This window comes from Chinchilla lanigera, unplaced genomic scaffold (genome assembly GCF_000276665.1).
Source record: "Chinchilla lanigera isolate Chin_1 unplaced genomic scaffold, ChiLan1.0 scaffold00012, whole genome shotgun sequence".
NCBI lineage: Eukaryota > Metazoa > Chordata > Mammalia > Rodentia > Chinchillidae > Chinchilla > Chinchilla lanigera.
The window spans coordinates 7,882,319-7,907,893 of NW_004955413.1; the positions used below are offsets into that span (position 1 = coordinate 7,882,319).

Consider the following 25,575-nt stretch of genomic DNA (forward strand, 5'->3'; position numbering starts at 1 on the left):
CAAAGTGGTTTCTCATGAAAACAGATAGAGACATGCAATATTGATCAATCAAGGACTCATTAACAGCTTCTTTCAGCAAAGAAATAGAAGACAGTAGAACAACTATGGTTTTCAATTTATCAGTTTGGAATGGCTGACCCAAAATAAAAAGCCCAACCAAAATATGGACATATGAAGTGAACAATTTTGAAAAGAAAAAGTGTAAATGGCCAATAAATGCCTGAGGAAATGTTAAATATCACTGACCATTAGAGAAATGCAAATTAATGCCATGCTGAGATTTTGTTACACAGCAGGGAGAACTGCCATCCTCAAGAAATCAAATAATAACAAATACTGGTGAGGCTTTAGGGAAAATTGTGCCCTTCTACATTGTTGGTGAGAGTATAAATTAGTATAAGCACTCTGGAGATCATAATGGAGATTTTCATTAAACTAAAAATAGAAATTTGACTTTTCCTAGCTGTTTCCCTTCTTCCTATATTCCCCAAAGACTTAAAGACATCACATTACAGTGACACACAAATACCTGTGTTTATAACAACACAATTCACAAGAGCTCAATCTTGGAAACAGCCTATATATCCATCAACAGATGAATTGATAAAGAAAATGTGTAACTTATACATGGTGGAGAACTACTTTGCCATAAAGAAGAATAACCTTACGTCATTTTTAGGAAAATGGATGCACCTTGAGACCATGTACCACAATTTTAAGCAAAATAAATCAAACACACAAGTATACATACTGCACAATTAAGCAAATTATAAAAAAAATACGACATAGATAACAAGAAGCAGAGGGGTAGATATTTTTCGTTGCAAAGTGGATCAAGAGGTAAAAGGAAGGGAGGTAAAGGAGGTGAAAAAGCAGCTAAGATGCATGACAGTCATGTACCAACTCCACACAAGGATAGTGAACATTATGCACTGCAAACATTTGCACTGCAAATCCTGATGTGATTTTGGCTTGCTCTGGAATTATTATTGCCCTGCATTACTGTGCAAAATGCAGACGCCTGTGACACACATCTTCACTCAACGACCTCGAAGACATGCAAACAACGGATTCATTTCGCTAAGTAATGTCCAGATAAACTTAGGACTCAGGCTGTAAGCAGATCAGATAAAAATTATAAACCAAACCAAAAAATGTACGGTCTGTGGTATAGGCGACCTATCTGATAAAACCTGTATAAGATTTGAGATTTTAGGGAGACTGTAGAATGGAAAGGAAAGGAGAAAGCCACAGGACCACCCACCCATTAGTACTGGTTAGCAGTGAGAATTTAAGGACCAATCAGAGTAGCTTGTCCTTGGAATCCAGCCAATCACGGGAGGTGAGCCCGCCCCTGGGGCGGGAGCTCGGTGGGTGCGAGCTCCAGCAGTTGGAGAACAGAGGCTCAGGAGGACGCGGCCCCTTGGTCATCAGGCTTGCAGAGCTCAGCTTGGTTTCTGCTGCAGGGCTGTGCGCTCTCCTGATCCGGCCTTCTGAGAGGTCTGCCAAGGAGACCCGCTCCGCATTTCCTTAGGGCTTACAGGCCTCCAGTGTACTGGCAGTTCTCTATCTATCCCAGGATGATTCAGTCTCTGTAATCATAGAAGCGCCTTTTTGGTGAAAGTCCGAGATGGAGGGAGAAGAAATGGAGAATAGGAGGAAAAGGAGAGTGCAAGGTTCGCTAAAGGCAGGGAGTGGTGGCAATGGTTTGTACTACTGCAGAGTCTGAGGCAGGAGGGTCGTAAATTTGAGGCCAACTTGGGCAATTTAGCTGAATCCTCTCTCAAATAAAAATAATAACAGTCTGGGGATGTAGTTTAGTATTAGAGGGCCCCTGGGTTTGATCCCCAGTATCACTGCCCCAGTCCTCTTCCCGCCTCACCCCAAAAATGGCTAAGGAGGCCCAGTTCTGATTTTATCTTTATTTCCTGACCCCATCTTGACCTTCAGCATTTGGAGAGCAGAAAGGGGCAGCAGACATTGCTCATGATAAGAGCCTTAAGTCAAGCAGTCTTCATTAAGAAAGAAAATACTTCCCCCTTCCACCAGATTCCTTTACTTGGAAACGCAACCTGTTATTAAGAGGCCTGAGAAACCCAGTAGAGGAATTTATAGCATGGTTCTGCGAAAGGACACCAACAGGTGGCGCCACAGAGCTTCTCAGGCTGTAGTTGCTGCTGGTTACAGCTTGGTACCTGTTTCACTTCCTGGGAGATGAGTCACTGGGCTGGGAGTGGGACAGCACACAGAAGATGGAGAAGCATTACTTGGGCTGCTGTTGGTTTTTCCCCAGAAGATAATGACCTGTGTTTCCCTTATGCATAGTACAAAGGAAAATGATAATCCTCTCTGTCTTGTTATGTGGAGGCCTTGCGGTTCTTCTTTGGATGATGTTAAAATTTCCTAAAAAAAGTAAGTGAACACTTATGCTAACATATTGAGAGTACTACTATTGTTCCAGTCTGATGCTGATGACTAACCTTTCCTTTCAGTATTGTGAACAGTTGCAACTCGTCAGAGTATTCTTCAAATTAATCTTCTGTTTTACCTGCTAGAGTGATCAGTCTTTCAGTAAATCCTTACTGAGTTCAGGCATACTGTCAGGTGCTGATGGTTCACATGTGATGAGGGCCTGTTGCTCATTCCTGGATGGAATTTATCTGTGACTGAAGAAGCATAGGTGGAAGAACACAGTTTTAACTCAGTAACATTTATATCTTGCTTCCAACTTGTTCTAAGAGTAACACTTAGACAACTTCCAAATATGCCCATCCCTCCACGGTAATATCAATAGAGCATTCATGTTTTACACCATGTCCTCTATTGTCTTGCTTAGTTGCTAGTATTAGTCCAATAAATCTCTTCTCTACTACATCATCGTTCTTTTCATTCTCAATTGTCACATCTCATCAGCAATACAACATGATCTTATTTATACTTCCACCCTTAAACAAAATAATTGGATGTCATTTATCCTTTAGCTACTAATTTAATTTTTTTCTTTTGTCTTGGTTACTTTTCTCCCATTGCTGGGACAAAATACCCAATACCCAAAATTAAAGAAGAAAAGATTTATTTAGCTTACGGTTTGTGGAGGTTTCAGTCCATACTTGGCTGGCTCCAAAGCTGGGTGTCACATGGCAGTGGAAGACAGCAAAAGCAACAAGAGCAAAAAGGGAGGAGTGGCAGCAAGCAAGCCTCTTTTCCTCATATTGTATGCAAACTACCCATCCCAGGGTGGGTGTAGCACTCACACCCATAATCCCAATGTTGGACCATAGATCAACCATAAACTATAGAAGCCCACCCCATGACTGCATGAGGCTTTCAGGGGACATCCAGACACAAACCATGACACTCCTTGATACAGTAATCTTGAAAATCTTACTTGCTAGCTTTTTCTTAATTTTGAAGTTCCCATGTTTTCCTCCCCACTTACCCACATTGAAACCAGGACCCCATGCCTGCTGAGCACCTGCTGTACAACTGAGCTTCAGCCTTCAGCTTAAGGTGCTGATCTACTGTTGTGTGAGGGAGTTTTAGTGCTGGGATGAAACCCAGAGTGTCACTCTTGCTTTGTATGAGCTCTGCCAAAGAACACCCAAGCCCTTCTGCTTCTTTATTTAGTCTGTCTCATCAGGCTTCAACTTGTTTTATTTTTTATGTTCCTTGAGTTCATCTTTCAAATTTACCAATAACTTTAATTTTGCTATGTGCAGTCTGATATTGTCAGCCTTCACTTTACTTCTTCCAATGTATATATATATATATATATATATATATATATATATATATATATATATATTCTGCATCTTACTTAAAAGGCACCTGTCTTACTCTGTTTTTTCCTACCAAATATTTTGCTCCTACTATGTTCTTAATGTCCTCTATCTGTGGCCTTCCTTATCTCAGCAAATAGTAAATTGAACCTTCCAATTTTGAACCTGAAACCCTATAGTCTTTTATTGACTGTTTTCCTTCTCCTGTTCTAAATATAATAAGAAAATTCTACCTATTTTTTCAAAATAGCAGTCTTAACACTTTTGATCACCTCTAGTTTTGTCACCCTGCACCTAGCCATCACTTTCTCTCTTTTGGTATTCCCTCTGTCAAATTGGATTTTGTTGAGCAATATAGTACAGGAAAAATACAATGTCAGTCAAAACGTTATGTGCCTACATATGTAATTTACAATTCTAGACACCAAAGTGAGTCAAAATATTGCAAGTTGTATTTTCATTTAGCTTAGTATAACCAATATGTTATCTACTATGTAACAGTATAAAATCATTAATAAAATTTTTCCAATAAATTTCATATTCAGTGTGGATGTTACATTTGCAGTCTTCTGCCTTTTGCCTCATCACATTTTCATTGCTCAGTATCTGTATGGGGATAGTATGTACCATAGCAGATTTAAAAATTCTAGAGTCTATTCTGTAAGATAAATTTTTATTAGTTCATGCTTATAACACAGAACCGTAATGTTCTTTGTGGAGAATTACTGCATGCCTGTTGTAGTTTGTGCCTAGATGTTGCACTAAAGCCTTGTATGGTCATAGGAATTTTTCAGAGGTAGCTGAATCTAGAGTATGTGATGCTGGTATTAAGTGTGTGTAATTAGTAACCAGTCCACTTATTGGTTTGGCATGGTTCTAGCTAGGGCATCATGTTCAACAGTGGCAGTGACCACATCATGTTCCTGAATGGTAGTGGCATACAGAGTTTCTTCTTTGGAATTGGATTCAAACTTCTCTGCGATCCAGGCAGTGGATGTCTACAGCCAAGAGAGAGGGAAGCCTGACTACTGCTTCAGCTGGTAGGAGACCTTGGCATCATCCACGTGGCTGTAGTTTTGGTGCATACAGAATGAAGAGTTGTGAGGTCAGGAAGGCTTCCCCCCAGATTGCAGAAGAAGGCCTGTGTGTCCTGGCAGTGTGCCTCTGAGAGTGTAGTGTGTGAAGCTGTGAGAGTAAAACCACAGGTATAGTGGAGACCCCAGAAGTTTGGAGAATCCAGGAACACAAATCCCCTGAGGAAAACTGCAAGGACGTTTCAGGGTGGGCCCAAAACAGAAGTCATGGGAGCTACTACCATGGGAAGTACATTAAGGTCAGAGCCACATAAGCCCTTTGGAGTTTAAAACTTACCACAGCTTGCTTTGGATACTGCTCATAGAACTATAAGAGTTAATGTTTGTTCTGCTGAATTTTGGACTTGATTTGGTCACATTCCTTTTTACTATGTTTGTAGTTTTGGAATGGAAATGTTAGTTTTTTGCCATTGAATGTTGGAAGTTCTTAACTTTCTTTTCATTTATACAGGGGCTTACAGCTAAGAGTTTGCCTTAAATGTCAGAAGGGACTTGGGACTTGGTCTTTTCAGTAACTCTGAAGCTGTTCAGGCTTTGGCAACTCTTAGAGATGAACTAAATGCCTTTTGCATAAAGGGATGTGCATGGAATATTAGGGAATCTGGGGGCAGAATGGTATGCTTTGTGTTTAGATGACCCCTCCAAAGCTTTATGCAGTCAGAAGGTTTTTTCAGAGGTGGAAGAATCTAGAGTGTATGGTTCTGGAATTAAGAGTTTATGATTATTAAATCAGCCCACTGAGTGGTTTGACATACTTCTGGTTAAGATTAAGGGTGTGAGTGATACACTCACCTATGGTGGGTAGCCTGTATCCAGTATAAGGAGTAGAAAGAGCCTTGTCTCCCACCCACACCCTCTTGTTGCTTTTTCTGTCTTCCACCATAGTGTACTATTGCCCCTCTCCCATGATACTCTGCCTTAGAATCAGCTGATTATGCACTGAAACTTGTATAAACTTTGAGCTAAGTAAACCTTTCCCTCTTTAACTTTGGGTGTCAGGTATTTTGTCCCAGCAATGTGAGAAAAATAACTAAGAGAATTCATATAACATATCTTGATCACTTATAATAATTTTACCTGTCTTTTTCTTCCTTACCCAATTCTCTCCTCACTTCCAAGACTCTACTGTCGAATTTCCAGTTATCTCTCCTTCATTAATTCAATTACTTACATTTTTAGGTTTTCTGTATAAAAGAAATAGTGCATTTAGTTTTCTGATTCTGGTTTATTTTACCTAGTCTACTGGTCTTGAGTTTCACCAATTTCCCTGCAAATTGCATGATTTTATTCTTCTTCACTGCTGAATAATAGTTTATTGTGTATCCACATCACATTTTTGTTATCTATGTATCTAGTAATGGTCATAAGTAAGACCTGTTTCAGGAATTAACTATTGGGAATGGTGCCCCTATCAAGTGAAAATGCAGGTGTCATTATGGTATGCTGCTGTCTTTCTTTCAAGATTACACCTAGGGCAGGCCCAAATGAAATTAGTATTTTTACCTTTTTAAAGAATTTCCATATTTATTTTTTGGCTTTGAGTGTGACACGGTATGAAAACATTCAGACTACGCAAAGTGCTAAATTCAATCACCAGCACTGCACTGTGAGGAGAGAACATCTACCAGTAGTTGATATGATCAGGCCAAGACCCACACAGATCCAGACCAGACCTTCTGACATGAGAGGAGTCTTTATTGGGGGGAGCGACATGGCGGGCTGCCCAGAGGACTAGGACAGCCCTGAGCTGAACAAAGCATGGGGTTTTTAAGCTGTCTTTTGGGGAGGGTGTCTGTGAGCCAGAACGTTTTCTGGGAAGGAGTGTCTGTGGGTCAGAACAGCCTGAGCGGGGTGGGTTATTCATAAGAGTTGAACATCTTGTTCTGCCAAGGCAGATGAAGGTGAGGTTGGCTTTTGTCAAGGGGAATTGGAGGGGAACAGGTGAAGAGGAAGGAGTTTTTATTAACTCCTTAATAAAAGAGCTTAAATCTCCCTTGGAGAGGTGGGTTGCCCTGTGACTTATCAGTAGTGTCAACATCTGAAGAACCAGTCATCTATCAACCATTTTTGAAATGATTTCTACTCTTTTACTAGCCTGGGAAATTAAAGAGGGAGGAAAGTAGGACTGGTAAGGAAAAAAGAGAAATAAGGAAAAATAAGTAAGAGGTAATGCATCAGAAGGAAGAGAAAAAAGAAATAGTTTTCACCATCATCATCATCATTGTTGTCATTGTCATCATCACCATCATAATTATATACTGCAAAAGAAAGGGATATTTGAGATGTTATATGAGGGAAAAGAAAGAACAATAGGTAAAGGAAGATAAATGGAAACTGAGGAAGCGGGTGACTGGATTCAATTAATTAATTAGTAGCAACACAAATTTAGAATTCATGACAAAATTCCTGTAGAACCTGACAGAACAAAGTATATTACTGTGCAAAAACAAAACAAAAGAAAACAAAAAAACACACAAAAAAATTGTGGAGAGAGGGGACATTTGAGTGAAAGAGGGGAAGATAAAGGGGACACCAGAAAAGAATGTAAGTGGAAAATGAGAAAAATGTATAGGGAGAGTGAATCCAGTTAGTGAACTAACAGAAACAAAAAGTAAACCAGCCCTGCTAACCCTGGGTGTGGGAGAACAGAGCATGTCAAGGTAAGGTCGTATGAAAGCAAAAGCAATAGCCAGCACTCATAGCACTTACAAACACGTGGTCCTCCTGAAACATCAGTAAGAAACACACACACTTACACAATCAGGTACACTTTTCACCCTTGTATTAGTATTTGTCTTATTGTCATTGTTCTGGATGCTACATGATGGAAAAGGGTGTGAGGTCTTTTTACTGTTTAGTCCAGAGTTCTCCTCCACCTCTCAGCAAGTAAGATAATAATTCAGGGCAAACAGGATGCTGAGCTCTGCCTCTTATAGTTGCGGATGAGTGCCAGGCAGGCCCACCAGTAGTAGGATTAGGTCCAGGCCTCCAACTTTATATCTTTGCCACACTGAAAATGAGGGTACTAGAGACTCAGGCTGTGCATTGGATCTGTCACTTGTACAGTCTGTGGAAAGACCCAGAGCATGGTCTAAAAATGCATGCATTCCCAGATGCTACCTTTGGAGGCACAGCTGTCTGCTGTTTGCCTAATGCAGTGTTTACTCTGAATGTGAGAGCAGATCAGAGGCAGGATGGGCGCTCAGGGTCTGTGTTGGTTTGAGGCTTCACACAGTGCCATTCTCCAAGGCTTCTCCTGCCAAATTCCACAGGGCGGAGCTCATTGCCAACACCCCTAATCAAATTGCTACTGTTTTAGGCTGTTCATGCACCTCACTGAGATTCTCCCAGCCAGGATTTTGGCCTGTAGTGAGCTAGGGGCTGCGCTGTTTCTCCTTACATCATTATTGCAGTTTACTGTGCCACAGTCACCCTTTTTCTTGGCTCTAAGCTAGTTATTAAGGCAGGTTGTCCATTTCTTCCATGTAGTGAGGTACAGGAACATTGCAGAGTTATGGAAAAGCTAGGGAGTTTGTGCCTTGGCAGAAGGAATTACTCAGTTTCACTGAAATCCCTTTAGAGCTTGTTCTACTGAAGCAAGGTTTATGGGGGTGATTTCTAAGATTTCCTAATCCCATTCCATCTAAGTATGGGGATTTTCACTCCTGCCTGGGCTCACTTGGCTGCACTCAGATATTCCTGTTCAGACTCATATCTTTACAGCAGCAGAGAGAATGCTCAGAGTTCTGTGCTAAGTTTATCCTTCTACTTCTGCATGGGAGTAAAGCTCTCCCTCCTCACGGGCTACAGTTCACCCAGTGTGGAGTGCATTGCTTCAGTTCATTGAGTCACCTTTGTTAAGTAGCAGTGTTCCAGAGTTTGTACTGCTGCTGACTTCCTCTAGCTGCACTCTGATTTCCTGTGGTTCTCCCATCTCCTCAGAGAGCCCTGTACTTTTCAATTGGACAAATATTTAGGAGGCACTAGTGAGTGCTGACTGCCTCTTGCCCTCTTGCTTCCATCCTCCAGAGTCTATTTTGAATTTTTAAGACTGAATCAAATATGTCCACAGTTTTGCAATTGTGTTTCATGAATTTGGATTGAAAGCAAATCCTGTCAATAGGCTGTCATGTTCACACTGGGTCTAGTCACACCATTGCATCTTGGATATCACTTGCTGCTTCTTCATTAACTATGACTGCAGGGAAGTGACCATCCTTACTACATGGAACAAAGCCTTTATCAGACACATTTTCCTCGGTCCTTCTCACTCTCTCTTCCCATTACTTAGGATGATCTTACCCCTAACCCCCTCTTGTCCCATCTTCTTCAAGCTTTTCCTAAACTGTACTTTTTTTTATCTGACCTTATGCTGTGGCCTGCACGAAAATTGCAGCTCTTCCCACCAGTACGCCTAAATCCCTTTACTCTGATCTGTTTTATCCCAAATTATATAATTTCACAAGTGTAAGTTTCATGAAAGTAAATTTTTTCATGTTATACAAATTTTAGATTCCTAAAGCTACAAATAAAGTGTAGTATGCGGTAAGTGCTAAACTGATAGTTGCTGAAAAAATTAATGAAAGAATAAGTGAATTAATGAGTAAAAATCAAAACTGGTGTGACCATGGTTTGGAACTAAATATTTGAGTTTGTGCATATTCTGGATTTGAACATGGCACTTAAAAATAATTTTGAGTTTGATATGTTCAAAAATTTTTGATGGCCTAAATATTTTTACTTGGCTTTAATACCAGCTCTGACATGTACAGAAAAATCTGGCTAGTTTATCCTTCCATTTCATGCCCTTCCCATTGCAAGTTTTGACTGTAAGCTAGTCACTTATTTTAACTTTGTGTGGAAGTTGCCTTAAATCTTGTTTCTTTCAGGATATGTCATTTCCTCTACCTACTATGGTAAATTAAGGAGTAAAACCTGGATGACAATAACCTAGTAATTTTTCAGCATTTTTTCCTTCTAATGTTTTTTATATAAAGACAAAAGAAAAAATTTTCAACATTTGGGGGAAATATTGTATTTGAAACACAACTGGTTCTCAGCTAAATCTATAGTTCAGAATCAGGTCTTTAAGGTTATGAAATACATGGATTTGTTTTCTCTCAGTGAAACTTGTGCCACATGGCATAGTAAATATTAGGAACTGAAATAAACAGATAAAATGATTCCAGAAGCATGAGCAAGAAAATCGAAGGAAAAATGACTAAAGGATATGGAAGTTCTGGAAGTTTGCTTGTTTGCTATTGTTGTTTTGAGTTATGAATAGATTGTCATCCTCCAATGCTAATTTATTTCATCTCTATTGTTCTATATGCAGTTGTTCTGTTCAAATAAAAGAACTCTCTGAGTTGTTTAAATTACATCATTCAACCTAAATGAGAAAGTAAAATCATTCAATGAAAATAAAATATATAGAAGTCTTTTACGTGAAAGGTCAGACCTTTCCTCTTATACTTTCTTTTTTATCACTGTGTTAATTTTAGTGGGAATTAAAATAATCAAGAAGAATTGCACAAATGATTTGAGGGTATGTCCACCTGGCTGGGAGCTACTCAGTCAGAAGTGCTTCTTTCAATCTGAAAATGAAGGTACTTGGTCCGAGGGACAGAGACACTGCAGAAAATATTTGGGATCTCTGGCCAAGATCGTCTCACAGGCTGAAATGGTTAGATTCTTTTGCAATACACATCTAAGAATTCGATGAGCTGCTATATGGGAAGCATATTCGTAGGGTTTGATCTCTTATACAACAAAACAGTCAAAGATCTTTGTCCTTGTGGAGATTCCAACCCATAGAAGGGGACGGGCAATGAAAAGCAAACATAGTGAATAAGTAAATTACATAGTATGTTGGGGATTAGTAAGTTTTATGCAAAAGGGTACAAAGTAATGGATTTTATATTGTTGCCAACTAGGTAGCTTGTAGACAAAGTTGTAGCTCTTTGAGACTATGATATCTGAGCAAACATATCCAAGTGGTAAAGAAGTTAGTCAAGGCAGTCTCTAGGGAGGTCACCTGAAAAAGGAAACTCCTGGAGAACAGTCTTCAGGTCAGAGCTGGAATGCTGAAGGAACAGAAAAGAGGTGGCCAGTCAGTATGTCCAAAGGGAAGGGAGGGGTGTGGATGTGTATCATAAACGTCTTGTAGGTCATTGTAGAGACTGTAGGTTCTTATCCCAAGCAAAACAGGATGACGTTTCACAGTTATCAGCAAAATGGTGATATGCTCTCCCTCCGGTGTTAATGGAATCATTTTCCTTGCTCTGATGAGATTGGCAACTGGGTGACATAAAAGGCAGGAAATTATCCTACCAAGCAGTTGCAATAAACCTAGTAAAAGATAATGGACTGAGGCAAGGAGAGTAGCATTTTTTGTAGTGAACATGAGAAAGGTAGGTGAGATTTATGACACTAGTCTGTACTTTGTCACAGAAGTCTGTGGCCAAGCATCTGGATAAATCTACATATTGGATTGGACTGAGAAAACACCTTTCTGATAACATCTGGAGGTGGATGGATGGAAGTCACTTTAACAACTGGTAAGCCTTACTAACATTTACTTATTATGAAATGTATTAAGCAAGGTAAGAATTCCATGTCTATGAGCAGCTACCACTATATTTTCCTACACACCCTTCCCCTAACCAGTTCTCAACAAACAGACATCAAAGAGAATGTTTTTTTCAATTTTTTTCATTTGATTGGTATATTTTTGACACACATAATGATCATATTCAGAGAGCCTTACTTTCTTCAATGAAGCTTTGCCTCAGAGGTCAACATTTACTTCAAGGTGTAGAATTTGACTATTCCACTTGTGAGGCATGAGTATTCTGTTTGTTTTTATTTAAAATCTCAAAGTTCATCTATATTCCTTATATTAATTTTAATCTTTTATGTCATTTTCAGTGCACAGATACTTATATTTTTCTTTGAGTAGATGAAGAACTTACAAGCATGTTACGTTCTCCATGATTCTGCATTTACTGGGTGGCTACTTCGTGACAGACTCTCATTCTTAGGCAATAATATAATGCACCAGGTGCTATGTTATGCATATGACATGATAAATTTAGTAGCAGTAGCTTGTAAATTGGAGAAATTTCTGTGCTTATAGTATTTACATTATGTTTGGGGTGAAAGTATACCCCAAGTGACGTAAGAATAATAGTGTGACTTGTGAGTAACAATTATGTTTTAACCTTGAAAAATGTAAAATAAAATAATATATAAATTAATTTTTCTGACTAAAACATAGGGTACTACTTAGTTGTTCTGGAGTGAAAATATTAATAGCATACCATAATGCTGTATTTTATATACAGACAAGTTTTAGAAACATTATGAAGAAATAAAAGCTGTTCACTGATTAAAGATCATGTATTACTGTTCTAATGTTTCTATAATAAATGCTCAGCCTGGGCAGCTTAAAAACAGTTCTGGAGGCCAGCAGTCCATGGGTAAGGTCCTGGCAGTATTGGTTTCTTCTGCAGCCTGGTTCCTTATCTTGTAGAAGGTCAATGTCTCAATTTGTACATAGTTTAGTATCTGTGTGTGCTCAAGTCAGTGTCACAGCTATTTCCTCTTATAAAAACATCAGTTATATTGAAATAGATATAAAATTCACTAAAGGGAACTCATTTAAATTCAATTAGGCCTTTCAAAGCTTATCTGAGTTATGGTTCCATTTTGGAACAGAGAGGGTTAGGGCTTCAACATAGGACATTTGGGCAGAACATAATTCATAATAGTTGGTGAGTTCTCCGCTGGCACTAAGAAACACAAAGGCATGAAAACACTGTTGGTCCTCTGTACCTGCATGTTCCACGAGCATGGATTGATGCAATCAAAGCTTGAAAATGTCAGGAAAAAACAGGTATATCTATACTGACCATGTACAGTTTTTTTTCTGGTCATTATTCACTAAATGATACAAAAGTCAGAAGTATTTACATAGAATTTGCATTCAGTTAGGTAGTACAAGTGATGCAGGGATCATTGACAGTCTATAGGAAGATGTGTGTTGGTTATCTGCACATACTACATCATTTAATGCAAAGGACTTAAGCATCTGTGGATTTTGGTATCCATCAAGATGAGGTCTTAGAACTAACCCCTTGAGTGTAATGCGGGGTGACTATACACAGATATTTTGGACATAGGCCAGATAAATTTTGAAATCAACCTAGAAGTTAGTAATGTGTACATTCGTGTTGCCAAGCTCCAAAACCTGAAGTGTGGAAAGCATCTGAATTCAATATAACCAGAAACCATCATAACTTATCATTTTGTTTTCCTCTTTTTGAGTTTTCAGTTTCATACATTTATATATGATCTACAATGTGAACTGAGTAAGTAAGACTGAAATTTCCAATAGATATAGTGAAAGGGAAAGAAACTGCCAACAGCAATTGTTAATTTCTATCATTTTGTTTTGAAATCCTGTATCATTTTTATTGTTTTCATGTTGTTTTGCTTTTGTCCCTGTTCTAGTTATTTTGTTTTTGTTTTATTCTCCTTAAAATAAAAATGGAGCCAGGCATGGTGGTGCATGCCTGTAATCCCAGGCTGAGGCAGGAGGATATTTGTGAGTTCAAGACCCGCCTGGGCTACAAAGTGAGCTCAAGCCCAGCCTGAACTGCATAGTGAGACCCTGTCTCAGAAAAAAATTTTTTTTAAATTAAAAAAATAATATAAAAATGGAAAGAACAACTGAGATGGGGGAAATGAGAAAAGGAGGAAGGAAAAAAGGTCATGTATGTATACACAAGATAGCTAACATAATTGTACTACTACTTTCTATTAGTTCATTGAAAGGAACTATTAGTGCTTATACTGTTGGATCAAGTTTGCATACCTGTACCTGGTAATCTGAGCAACTACTTTGAAGATACAATACACAATATAATAACCATTGTTAATTTCCTATCATCTTGTTATTTTGTTTCTCTCTTTTTAAAAAAATTTTTAAATTTTTTTTTATTTTTAAAGGTAAGGAACAAAAACACATTAACAAACAAATGCATATAAACAAAACAATACCCCAAAATACAAGCAATACAGAGTTTCAGACAAGGTGATAGGAAATTAACAATAGTTATTATATACATATTCCTATGTTCAATTTGGTTATTCAGTTAAACAAATATAGGCAGGTAAGATTGATCAAACAAAAGTTAACTGTTCCTTTCAATAAAGCAATAGAAGCTGGTAGTACAACTCTCTCAATTGTCCTGTGTGAGTGTGTGTGCATATATATATTTCCGTTCTTTCTCTTTCTCTTTTCCCACATCCCAGTTGTTCCCTACCTTTGAGCAGTTTCTTTCCCTTTCACAATATCTACTATACCTTTCTAATTTTAGTTACTGTTTCAGGTTCCTACACTAGTGAGACAATACAGTATGTACACATGTTGGTCTATTTATTTTGCTCATGAGCATGGACTCTAGTTGCATCCATTTATCTATGAAAGCCTCAAGTTTATCTTTCTTTATAGCTGAGTAATATTCAATTATGTAAAAATACTACATCTTTTTTATTCATTCCTCAGTGGATAGTCTCTGGGGTTACCTCCATGATTTAGCTATTAGAAATTGTGCAGCTATAAACATGGTTGCACATATATCACTGTGATACGACATTTGTAGTTCTTCTGGAAAAATACTCAAAAAGGAAATAGCTGGTTTGAATTGGACCTCTCGTCCTAGTTTACTGAGGAATCTCCAGACTGATTTCCACAGTGGTTGCACCAGTCTACACTCTCACCAACAGTGGAGAAAGGTTCTTTTTCCCCTACAGCCTCGCCAGCATTTGTTATTGTTTGATTTCTTGGTGATAGCCATTCTCTCTGGGGCGAGATGAAATCTCAGTGTTGTTTTAATTTGCATTTCTTGAATGACTAAAGATGTTGACTATTTTTTCATGTATTTACTTGTCATTTACATTTATTTATCTGAGAAGTGTGTATTCATCTCAGACACCCATTTTTGGATTGAGTCTTTAAATTGGGGGGGGGCGCTGATTTTCTTTAGTTCTTTATAGGTTCTAGATAGAAGTCCTTTGTCTGAGGGACAGTTGGCTAAAACTTTTTACCAATTTGTGGGTTTTCTTTTTACTCTGTTGGTGATTTCTTTTGTTGTGCAAAAACTTTTCAGTAAGATGAGATCCCAGTTGTTGATTCTTTGACGTATTTCCCAAGCAATTTGGTTTTTGTTCATTAACTCTTTGCCTACTCCTATGTCTTCAAGATTTTTACCTACTTCCTCTTTCAGTAGATTTAGTGTTTCTGTTTTAATATTTAAATTTTTGACCCATTTTGATTTGAGTTTGGGGCATGGTGATTGACATGGATCTAGATTCAGTCTTTGGCTTTCAGTGAGCCGGTTTTTCCAGCACCATTTATTAGAGAGGCTATCTTTCTTCTAGTGATATTGTTTGGCCCCTTTGTGAAAATTAAGTTTACTGAGTGTGTTTGTGCTTGTGGCTGCACCTTTCAGTCTGTTGCACTGATCCTCAGGTCGGTTTTTGTTTTTGCCGATATCATGCTATTTTTATCACAATGGCCTTGTGGTATAATTTCAAGTCAGAGATTTTGATACCACCTGACTTGTCTTTGTTGTCCAGGATTGCTTTTGCTATTGTGAGTTTCTTCTGTCCCAGATGAATTTTAGAAATGTTTTCTCTAGATCTGTGAGGTGTTCTAATGGTATTTAATTAGGATTGCATTGAATCTGTACAGAAATTTTGGTAGTATAGCCATTTTCACAATGCTGGCTCTTCCAATCCATGAGCAAGGAATAGTTTTCCATTTTCTGAAATTTTCTTTGATCTCCTTTTTCAGAGTATTGTAGTTTTCATTGTAAAGATCTTTCACTACTTTTGTTAGATTGCTTCCTAAGTATTTCAGTTTTTTGGATGCTATTGTGAAAAATATGGTTTCCTTAATTTTTCTCTCAGTGTATTTGTTGTTTGTGTATAGGAATGCTATTGACTTGAGTATTAACTTTGTATCCAACTACACTATCGAATTTATTGATTAATTCTAGGAGTCTTTTTGTGGAGGTTTTGGGGTCTTCCATGTCACCTGTGAATAATGATAATTTCACTTCTTCTTTTCCTATGCTTATTCCTCTTATTTATCTCCGTTGTGTAATTGCTCTGTAATGTTTCCAGAACTATGTTCAATAGGAGACAATGGTAATCCCTGTCTTGTTCCTGATTTTAAAGTGAAAGCTTTCAGTTTTTGTCCATTTAGTATGATGTTGGCTGTTGGTTTGTCATAGATGCTTTAATCAGATTGAGGTAGAGTCCATTTATTCCTATTTTCTGTAGGCTTTTTTTTTTTATCATGAATGAATGTTGGACTTTGTCAGAAGCTTTTCCTGCATCTATTGAGAAGATCATAGGATTCTTGTCTTTACATCTGTTGATATGGTGTATTACATTAATTGATTTGCATATATTGAACCATCTCTGTGTACCTGGGATGAATCCCACTTGGTCATGGTGCATTATCTTCTTGATGATTTGCTGGATTCTGTTTGGTAATATTTTATTGATTATCTTTGCATGTATGTTCCTTAGGAAGACTGGTCTGTAGTTCTCTTTCTTGCTTGGGTCTTTCTCTGGTTTTGGTATCAGTATAATACTGGCCTCCAGAAATGAGTTAGGGAGAATTGCATCCTTTTCAATTTTGTTGAAGAGTTTGAGAAGAATTGGCATTAAATCTTCTCAAATTTCTTGTGCAATTCAGCTCTGAATCCATCAGGACCTGCACTTTTCTTTATTGGTAGGTTTTTAATCACATTTTCAATTTAATAATTGATATTGGGTTATTGAGACTTTTTATTTCTTCTTGATTCAACTTTGGTAATTCATACTTACCTAAGAATCTGCCCATTTCTTCTGTATTTTCCATCCTGTGGGAGTAACGGTTTTCAAAGTAAGTACTGATGATCTTCTGAATTTCTATAGGACCTGCAGTGGTTTCACCCTTTTCAATCCTTATTGCATGAATTTGAGTTATTTCTCTCCTTCTTTGATAAGGTTGGCTGCAGGTTTATCAGTTTTATTTATTCTTTCAAAGAACCAACTCTTTGATACATTAATTATTTGTAGTGTTTTCTTTGTCTCAGTTACATTAATTCATGCCCTGATCTTTATAATTTCCTCCCTTCTTTGGGCTTTAGGCTTGACTTGTTCTTTTTCTAAAAGTTTGAGGTGCAGCATTAAGCTATTTATTTGTTCTCTTTCTGTTTTCCTCATGTGTGAGTCTACTGCTATAAACTTCTCTCTGAAGACTGCTTTCAGTGAATTCCACAGATTCCAGTAAGTTGTATTTACATATTCATTTGCTTGTATATACTGTTTAATTTCTTCTTTAATTTCCTCTGTGACCCATTGGTTGTTCAGGAGGCTGTTGTTTAACATCCATGTGTTTATGGACTTTTTGTGTTTCCTTTCATCATTAATTTCCAATTTCCTTGCACTATGGTCAGATAGTATGCATAGTATAATTTAAATTCCTTTGCATCTAGTTAAGCATGTTCTATGGGCTAGTATGTGGTCTATTTTAGAGAATGTCTATGTACAGCTGAGAAGAATGTGTATTCTGATGCTGTGGGTGGAACACTCTATAAACCTGTACTAACTCCATTTGTCCACAAGTTTTGTTCAGTTCTGTTATTTCTTTGCTGATTTTTTATCCAGTTTACCTATCTCTTTGTGTCAGTGGGCTGTTAAGGACCTCCATTACAACAGTGTTATCAGTTATTTGGTTTTTCATGTCTATTAAGGTTTGTCCTATATAGTTGGGTGCCCCTATATTGGGTGCATACATATTTATGATTGTTATCTCTTCCTCTTGAAATTTTCCCCTAACAAGTATGTAGTGACCTTTTTTTTTTTAATCTCTTTTGATCATTCTTGGTTTGAAGTTTGCATTGTCTGCAATCAAAATAGCTACTCCTGCTTTTTTTTCTGGGTTCCTTGTCACATGGAAATTTTTTTCCAACTTTTCACTTTCAGTCTATTTATTTCCTTTTGAGTTAAATGTGCTTTTGTATACAGCATATTGCTCAACTTTGTTTCTTGGTCCACTCTGCTATTCTGCTTCCTTTGATTGGTGAATTGAGGCCATTTACATTAATGGTTATAACTATTATGTAATGGCTTGTTTTTGTCATGTTATTTACTTGCTGTTGGTTTCCTAGTTTTACTCTCTGTTTAATTGCTTTCTCTGCTAGGTGGTTCCTTTCTATTATTTTTCTTGAAATTGTGGTCATTTTCATCTCTTTCTAAGAATATCTTTTAGTACTCTTTGTAGGGTTGGTTTGTCACTCATGACATTCTTCTGGTGTTCTTTGTTGTGGAAGCATTTTATTTCTCCATTAAGTTTGAAGGATAGTTTTGCAAGATACAACAGTCTGGGTTGAAAGTTATTTTGTTTAGGACCTGGAGTACTTCATATCAAGCTCTTCTTGATTTGATGGTTTGTGTTGAGAAGTCTGCCATGACTCTGATGGGTTTTCCTTTGTAGGTGATCTATTTCTGTTCTCTAACAGCTTTTAATATTCTGTCCTTTTGCTGGATGTTTGGGTTATTGATTATTATATGACTGGGTGTAGTTTTATTTTGGTTATGGCTTGTTGGAGTTCTATATGCCTCACTTACTGTATGGCATATTCTTTTTCCATACCTGGGAAATTTTCTGCTATTACTTCTGCAAATAGTCTTCTTATTCATTTATGTTGACTCCTGATGTTTCATTGCTGTCTGTCAGTCTTACATTGTTTCTCTTTGCATCATCTTGCAGCTGTTGAATTGTTATTTCCTGGTTCCTTGTAAGTTTTAAGAGATCTTTCCTTTCACAATCATTAGCTGCAATGCTGTCTTCAAGATCTGAAAGTCTATCTTTTACTTCATTCAAGCAGTTTTTCCAGCTTTTGATGGAGGTTTTGATTTCCTGGATGTCTGTATGAATCTGTTTTATGCATTAATTTTATGCATTTAATTTATGCATTTAATGTTTCTGTTATTTTTCTATGCTCATCTGTTGTTTCACATATGTCCTCTTTAGGTCTGCTGAGCAATTTTTCTTGTCATTTCACTTTTTACCTGAGAGATTATTTCTAATCTGATTTCTTCTATGGCTTTATGAAGTTGTTTCTTTACTTCAGTTGTGATCATTTCAGAGATTTCAGGTGTGTGACTTCCGAGTTCTCCCATGTTGATGTATTCTGGACTTGTTATGATTGGCCTGGATTCCTGAGATTGCATTTTAGTCCTTGGTCTTGTCATTGTGGTTGTTGGAGGTGAAGTGCAAGGCCTCACCCTTCTCTGGGCAGCTCACTAAATTGCACTATTCTTATAATGCATGAAGGTGTTCAATGAAATATTAGTTATCCTCCCTGTTCATATCATTTATAAATGTCTAGATTCATTAGTTTTTAATCTAAAGCATAAAGGGAAGAATCCAATTCTCCACAAAACCATTTGCATGTTTTGTATATTAGTGAAAGGAGAAAGTGTGAGGACTGTATTGTTAATGCAATGGATTAACGTAGTTTCCTCTCCTAGGCACCAGCAGAGTCCTGAGCTCAAGGTTGGAGACTGATTAATAGAGAGAAGAACTTTATTTCACTCTCTCTTTTCCTTCCACATTGCACATTTAAAAACATGGTTACAAAAGTTTATATTCTATATTTGAGGCTCTGGTTGGTTACTTTTTATGAGCTCCAATAAATAAAGAATCTCTCTTCTTTTTAGGTTCAGGGTAAGTGGCTCTGGCAACTGTGCCTTCGTAGATACCACCGGTGGAAGCGTTACCAGCTGTGATGGAAAAAGAAGATATTTGTGCAGCAGAAAAAGTGAATGTGGTTAGAATTGTTCCATACTGAAAATAGAGAAAAACTTTCATATTTAGTGTATTTTAAACTCATTTGGATATATACTTTTCTTCTCAACATGTCTTAAGTGAGTTGATGAAAATTTAAATAAATTCAACTTAAATTTAACTAATTGATAAGAAGCCTAGGAATGAAATTAAGTTTCATATGGTGTTGCTACACCACTTAAGTTGGTGTTACTTATAGCGGTCATCTCTGAATTAGTTTTTCATCAATGCTTCAGTGCAATAGAATTGAAAGGAACCTAAATGGACAGAAAGATCCTTACACCTTCTGAAATTCAACTAAATCTGCCTGAAAGAGGGAAAGGAGTTGCAACTTTTGTGAGCATTATCAGTGTTTCACTCAGTCATATTAATATGTAAATCATTTAGAATTTGCAGAGAAGACCCATGGAGAAATACTTGCTGCCAACAGAAAAAACTATAGTATCACCAAATCTCAGTTGGCTCCCAAATCCTGTGCCAGCTCTGTGAGGCAGGAACTGGTCTTCCCTATGAGGGCTTGCAAAGTTGATTCATTAATCTGGAGATTTTCAGGGAAGTTGTCTTCATACAAACTATATCACTGCTTGTAAAACCTTTTTCAGAAGTAAGATGGATGATGTTCTCTTATTCAGTGATCCTGAGATCACTTGGCAAAAGAGAATAAGTAGAATCTTTCTCTGGTTGAAGTCAGCAATGTTAAATGAGCTGAACAGGATTCATTTTTAATCAACTAAAAGTATGCAAGTTTTTTTAGCTATTGCATTTTCAAGAAAACTACAATAGCTTCATAGGCAATAGCTTCACTATTAGAAAATCTCTGTGTGTGTGTGTGTGTGTGTGTGTGTGTGTGTGTCTGTCTGTCTGTCTGTCTTTTCATTCTGGTCAGGAAAATACTATTTCAGTATTGCCCTTTCTTTGGAAATAACTGTTCAAAAGTGAATAAAGCCCTTTTAATTTCCCCACTCTCCACTAAATGTGTAATTTATGAATGTAATTTATAAGATGAAAATATCATTTAAAATATTGTTATTTCAAGTATTTGAAAGAGTGTAACTATTAATCAGAAAGACTGAGCTATTCAAAATACTCTGCAGAAGTATAAAACTTTTAAAGCTACTCTGCAGGATTTGATTGTAGCAAAGGTAGACTTGCTTTGTCAGCAGCTAACTTTGCTGCTCACTGCATATGAAAAAAAGACTTTTGAAATGAACAGTTCAATTTTCAAAGGAAAACAACTCTGACACATGTCTGTCTCCCTAGAGAGTTGGGAGGCCTCTCAAGTTCAAGGCAAACCTGGACAACTTAGTGAGACCCGGTCTCAAGAGAAAAAAATTTTTTTAAAGAACTGGGGATGTAGTTCAGAGCTCCCTGGGTTTAATTCCCAATACTTGAAATAAAAAAGAAAAGAGGAAGAAAACAAAACTTTTGTGCATCTTAAAAACTCATTTGTCCTTCTAATGTGGGTTGAATTTGAGAAGGCTTTGATCAGTGTATTGAGCTCCCAATTTCATCCTCAATTAATTTAATGTAATCCAAGATAACCATCTAAACAATACTTCCTAAACTATGTTAAAGGTTATATACACTGGTGATACATTTCAAATCAAATGTAGTTATGAAACAAAAGAAAAATATAAAACATTATCTACATAAAGGTTTTACACAACAATGTACTTTTCTTTAGAAGAGCATACTAGAATTAAAATATCTGGTAATTACATAAAAACTCGTATTTAAGTAACACAAAATTGACAACTATTTTTATTGTTAGAAATTTTACCAGCAAAAGACTTAAAAACACAGGAGTGAAGAACGAGTTAATTGAAATTTAGGAAAAGAAAAAAAATCTAAATCTAAATTGAACCTGAAGAATAAAATCAGTTAAAAGTATACAAGAAAGAAGCTGAGCACGGTGGTGCACTTCGGAATCTCAGCAAATTAGGAGGCTGAGGCAGCAGGATTGCAAGTTTGAGGCCAGCCTGGCCAGCAAGATGAGACCCTATGTCAAAAGAATTTTTTAAATCAAATTACCTTATGCACCCCTACTACTACCACATGCAGGCCTTCATTACCTTCAAAGTTAATGAAATCATTTTGTGAAAAAGACGGCTGTACATCTGTGTTTATCATACCACTGTTCACCACAGCCACAAAAAAGAATGGACAGAAAAAAATATGGTACATATACACAGTGGAGTACTATGCAGCTAAGTGAAAAACATGAAGTCTTTTCATTTGTAAGAATATAGCTGAGGCTAAAAATCAGTATGTTAAGTAAAATAAGCCAGGCACAAAAAAACATGGTCTTACTCATAAGTGGAATCTACAATACTTAATTTCGTATTAGTTGACAGTAGAATGATGCTAACCAGAAGCTAGAGACAGTAGCACGGAGGGAGGCTGATCAGTGGATATTAACCTACACTTACAGGTGCAAGGAAAAAATTCGTTATGCTGTTGCACCACTCGATGACTCTAGACAATGACCATGGTATAGACTCCAGGAAGCTCTAAAAAAGCATATGAGGTGGCTGGGGATTTAGCTCAGTGGCACAGCGCCTGCCTGGCAAGCGTGAGGTCATTAAGTTTGATTCCCGGTACCGGAAAAAAAAAAACAACAAAAAAAAGCATTTGAACGTTTTTATCATAAAAAAATAATAAGAACTTGAGGATCGATGTTTAATCTGAGTGAAACATTATATAATGTATACTTATATCAAAATATTACATTATATCATATAACTATGTACAGTTTTTCATGCATCTGTTAAAAATAAATCTAAAATGAAAATAACTAAAAATTCTTAATGAACAGATCAAAGCTATGGTAACCTAAGGAGGATTATAATGCCTTAAAATCAGACACATAGGTCAATAAGTCAGAATAGAGGGATCAGAAAAACAGCACTCAAATATTGGTGCCTTATAAAACGACTAATTTATTACCTATTTATCACAATTCTGTTCCTTTATTATGCTTCATCTGGATGGTTATAAATTCAGTATTGCTCATTAAACACAAATCTTAGATAAATTTTGTTACACACAAGTTTTGCAGTGGTACTGTAGAGAAAATTAAAGAGAAAAGCACTGAAATAAATTATAAGCTGTGTCTTTGGGAAAAGAGATCTAGCACTGAGCAATAGCCACTAATATTATGTTCCACTTAAGTCTACCTCAAGTACACTTTCTAATCTGACCATGAAAGGCATTTAGTAAAATTGCTTATACAATTCCTTCACTTCTGTCCTGTATCATACAAACAATAAAGGGAGATCTTGAAACTAAAATAAATAAATATACCTGGTATTTTTTGTAAAATTGCTCTCTGAGGATTAAACTGGAAAACTCTACATGCAACACATAAAACCAAGACTGTGTAAACATAATTTAAATGTGGATAGGAAATTAGTGCCAAATGAACACTCATACATAATCTCTGGTGATCCCTTTGTTATGCCTACTCTAAAAGCAGTGTTATCATCATCAATTATAATTATCTCTCAAAGGCAATGAATTATGTGCCTTATTTTAAATATATCATAGCATAGTATAAAGAAAACTATATTTAATTTAATAAAATGGGGAATAGAAACAAATGAAGGGTCTCTTGACAGACAACCCATGCATGGAAGGGTTGAATCTGAGCAAAAAAAATGACATAATATCTGAGGAATATAAAACTTTGTCAATTTACCAGTAATGACCTCTGATTATAATTTTCTAATTCCACATATCTGATGCTCAATCTCTAGTTTCTCTTGCTTAAATGGCCTCATGTTAAATTTCTGATCTAGTGTGATGAGAGAATGATAGAAAGCTGGCAGAGTTTACTGGACCAAACCTGAAACTTAGTTTCATTTGATATGTATTATATATACCTAATGGCATGTAATGTTTTCAGTTAAAATTAATAAATCTGACTGAGTGAAATAAAAAGTAATGTTTGGAATTACTTTACTTCTGACCAGTTTATGAAGGGAAAAATCCCTAAAGAATACAGAGCTGCACTGGGAATTTGAATACAGCTTCAACAGCATATGGAAATAGGCAAAAGAAAATTGGCCAGAAAACAGGTATGTTGAAATTATTTTCAGGACTGACAAAAAGAATGAAGAAACTGCAGGAAGTATGGGCCTTTGTTTTGAAAAATAATATAAGCAGCATGGAAATCTAGGACATCAGGGTGTGTTTTGAGGGTGGAAAGGGCAAAAACAGTGGTTAAAAACTGACCAAATTCGTTGAGAAGTGTGGAAGTTCAAATTCCTGAGAATAAGTTTCCAAATCAGTTGAATCTGAGAAGGTCCACACCAGGTACAAGTGAATTGTCAAAAGTAAAATGTAGAGTGAGTTTTGAAAGCAGCAATGGAAAAGCAACTCATACCATAAAAGGAAAGCTTTTGCAAACAGTAAAGTAGATGTTTCTAAAGAAATATTGCAGAATAGGAGACAGAGAGAGAAGGCACTCAAAATTCTGAAAGGAGAAAAGACTACCAACCAGAACTACTGTATCTAGCAGAGCTGCCTTACAGAAATGGAAGCATAAAGACTTTTACTAACAAAGAAAGGTTGAAGAAATTAACCACCACTAGTCCTACCTTACAAAAATTTGTAATAAGATTTTTTCAGTCTAAAATTAAAAGGCATTAATTAAAAAGTATGAACATGTGAAAGTATAAAATTTACAGGTAAAGATAAAAACAGAGTCAAATTCAGAATTTTCTAATATGGTAGTCATGGCTCATAAAACACTAACAACTCCACTGGAAAAGTTAAAAAAATAAATATTTAAAAGTAACTTTAAATAAAGATTAGGGTTTGATATACAATAAAAGTCATTTGCAACACTAAATAGTGTACATTAGATAAAAGCAATTCTTGTAAGTCTCAGAGTAACCACACAGAAAACATCTATAGTTGCACAAGACTAGAAATGAAGAAAGAAATCAAAGCATGTAAGTCAAAACTTCTCCAAATCACAAGACAGAGACAGCAAGAAAAGAGCAAAGGAGCAGCAATATGACAAGAAAGCAATAAACAAATGGAAATGGTCCTTATCTATCATGACTGTACTCAACAAAAATGAATTAAGCTCAACATATTATGGCAGAATTTATTTTAAGAAACCAAGATCCAAGTATTTCCTACCAAGAACCTGCTCATTCTACCTTTACAGACAAACATATGTTAAAACTGAAAGGATGGAAAAAGAGATCCTATGTGTTACGGTTAGTGTCTAGTTGTCCCCTCAAAGCCTGATGCACTTTTAGATGAGGCTTTTTCAGAGCAAACTGCACCTAGAGTTTATGACTGATTCATGGTTCAAAGCTAGGATTAAGGGTGCTGGGATTAAGGGTGGGTGATTGCTTCATCACTGACTGGACTAACACTATCCTAAACCCAGTAGACTGCATGCAATATAAGAGACAGAAAGAGGCTTGTTTCTTCTCCTTTCTTGTTGCTTTTACTGTCTTCTGCCCATCATGAATTGCTATCCTCTGTGAAGCCACCCTATCTTAGAGCCAGCCAGTTATGAATGGAAACCTCTACAAACTGAGCTAAATAAACCTTTCCTCTTTTAATCTTGAGTGTTGGGTATTTTGTCCCAGCAACAAGAGATGTATGCACTCCCATGTTCATTACTGTAGTATTCATAATATTGTAGAAATGGAAACAACCTGTGTCTTTCGTTTGTTTGTTTTTTGTTTTTCTTCCAGTACCAGGAATTGAACTCACGGTCTTGTGCTCGCCAGGCAGGCGCTTTGCCACTGAGCTAAATCCCCAGCCCCTG

At 36.8% G+C, this 25,575-nt stretch overlaps 1 protein-coding gene across 2 annotated transcripts; it reads left to right on the forward strand.

The window, feature by feature from the left end:
• Window positions 1–1,387: 1,387 nt before the first annotated feature.
• On the forward strand, window positions 1,388–19,916 carry LOC102010985 (C-type lectin domain family 2 member F-like). Of its 2 annotated transcripts, none has more exons than XM_013511366.1 (5): window positions 1,388–1,676; window positions 2,326–2,412; window positions 10,375–10,556; window positions 11,324–11,430; window positions 19,658–19,916. In XM_013511366.1, the coding sequence occupies exons 1-5, from the start codon at window positions 1,631–1,633 to the stop codon at window positions 19,770–19,772; spliced, it is 537 nt and encodes a 178-aa protein (XP_013366820.1). In that variant the 5' UTR covers window positions 1,388–1,630; the 3' UTR covers window positions 19,773–19,916. The 2 variants fall into 2 exon arrangements, with proteins under 2 accessions (XP_013366820.1, XP_013366821.1); XM_013511367.1 differs by having other exon boundaries at window positions 1,388–1,500.
• The last annotated feature ends 5,659 nt before the right edge of the window (window positions 19,917–25,575 follow it).

What these genes read in the sequence shown, in the direction of transcription:
- LOC102010985 (XM_013511366.1), top strand. Translation starts at nt 1,631, where the DNA reads ATGGAGGGAGAAGAAATGGAGAATAGGAGGAAAAGGAGAGTGCAAG. An exon ending in GAGGAAAAGGAGAGTGCAAG is followed by an intron (nt 1,677 to 2,325) that starts GTTCGCTAAAGG and finishes CCTTATGCATAG; the next exon opens with TACAAAGGAAAATGATAATC. An exon ending in GGAAGTCACTTTAACAACTG is followed by an intron (nt 11,431 to 19,657) that starts GTAAGCCTTACT and finishes TCTTCTTTTTAG; the next exon opens with GTTCAGGGTAAGTGGCTCTG.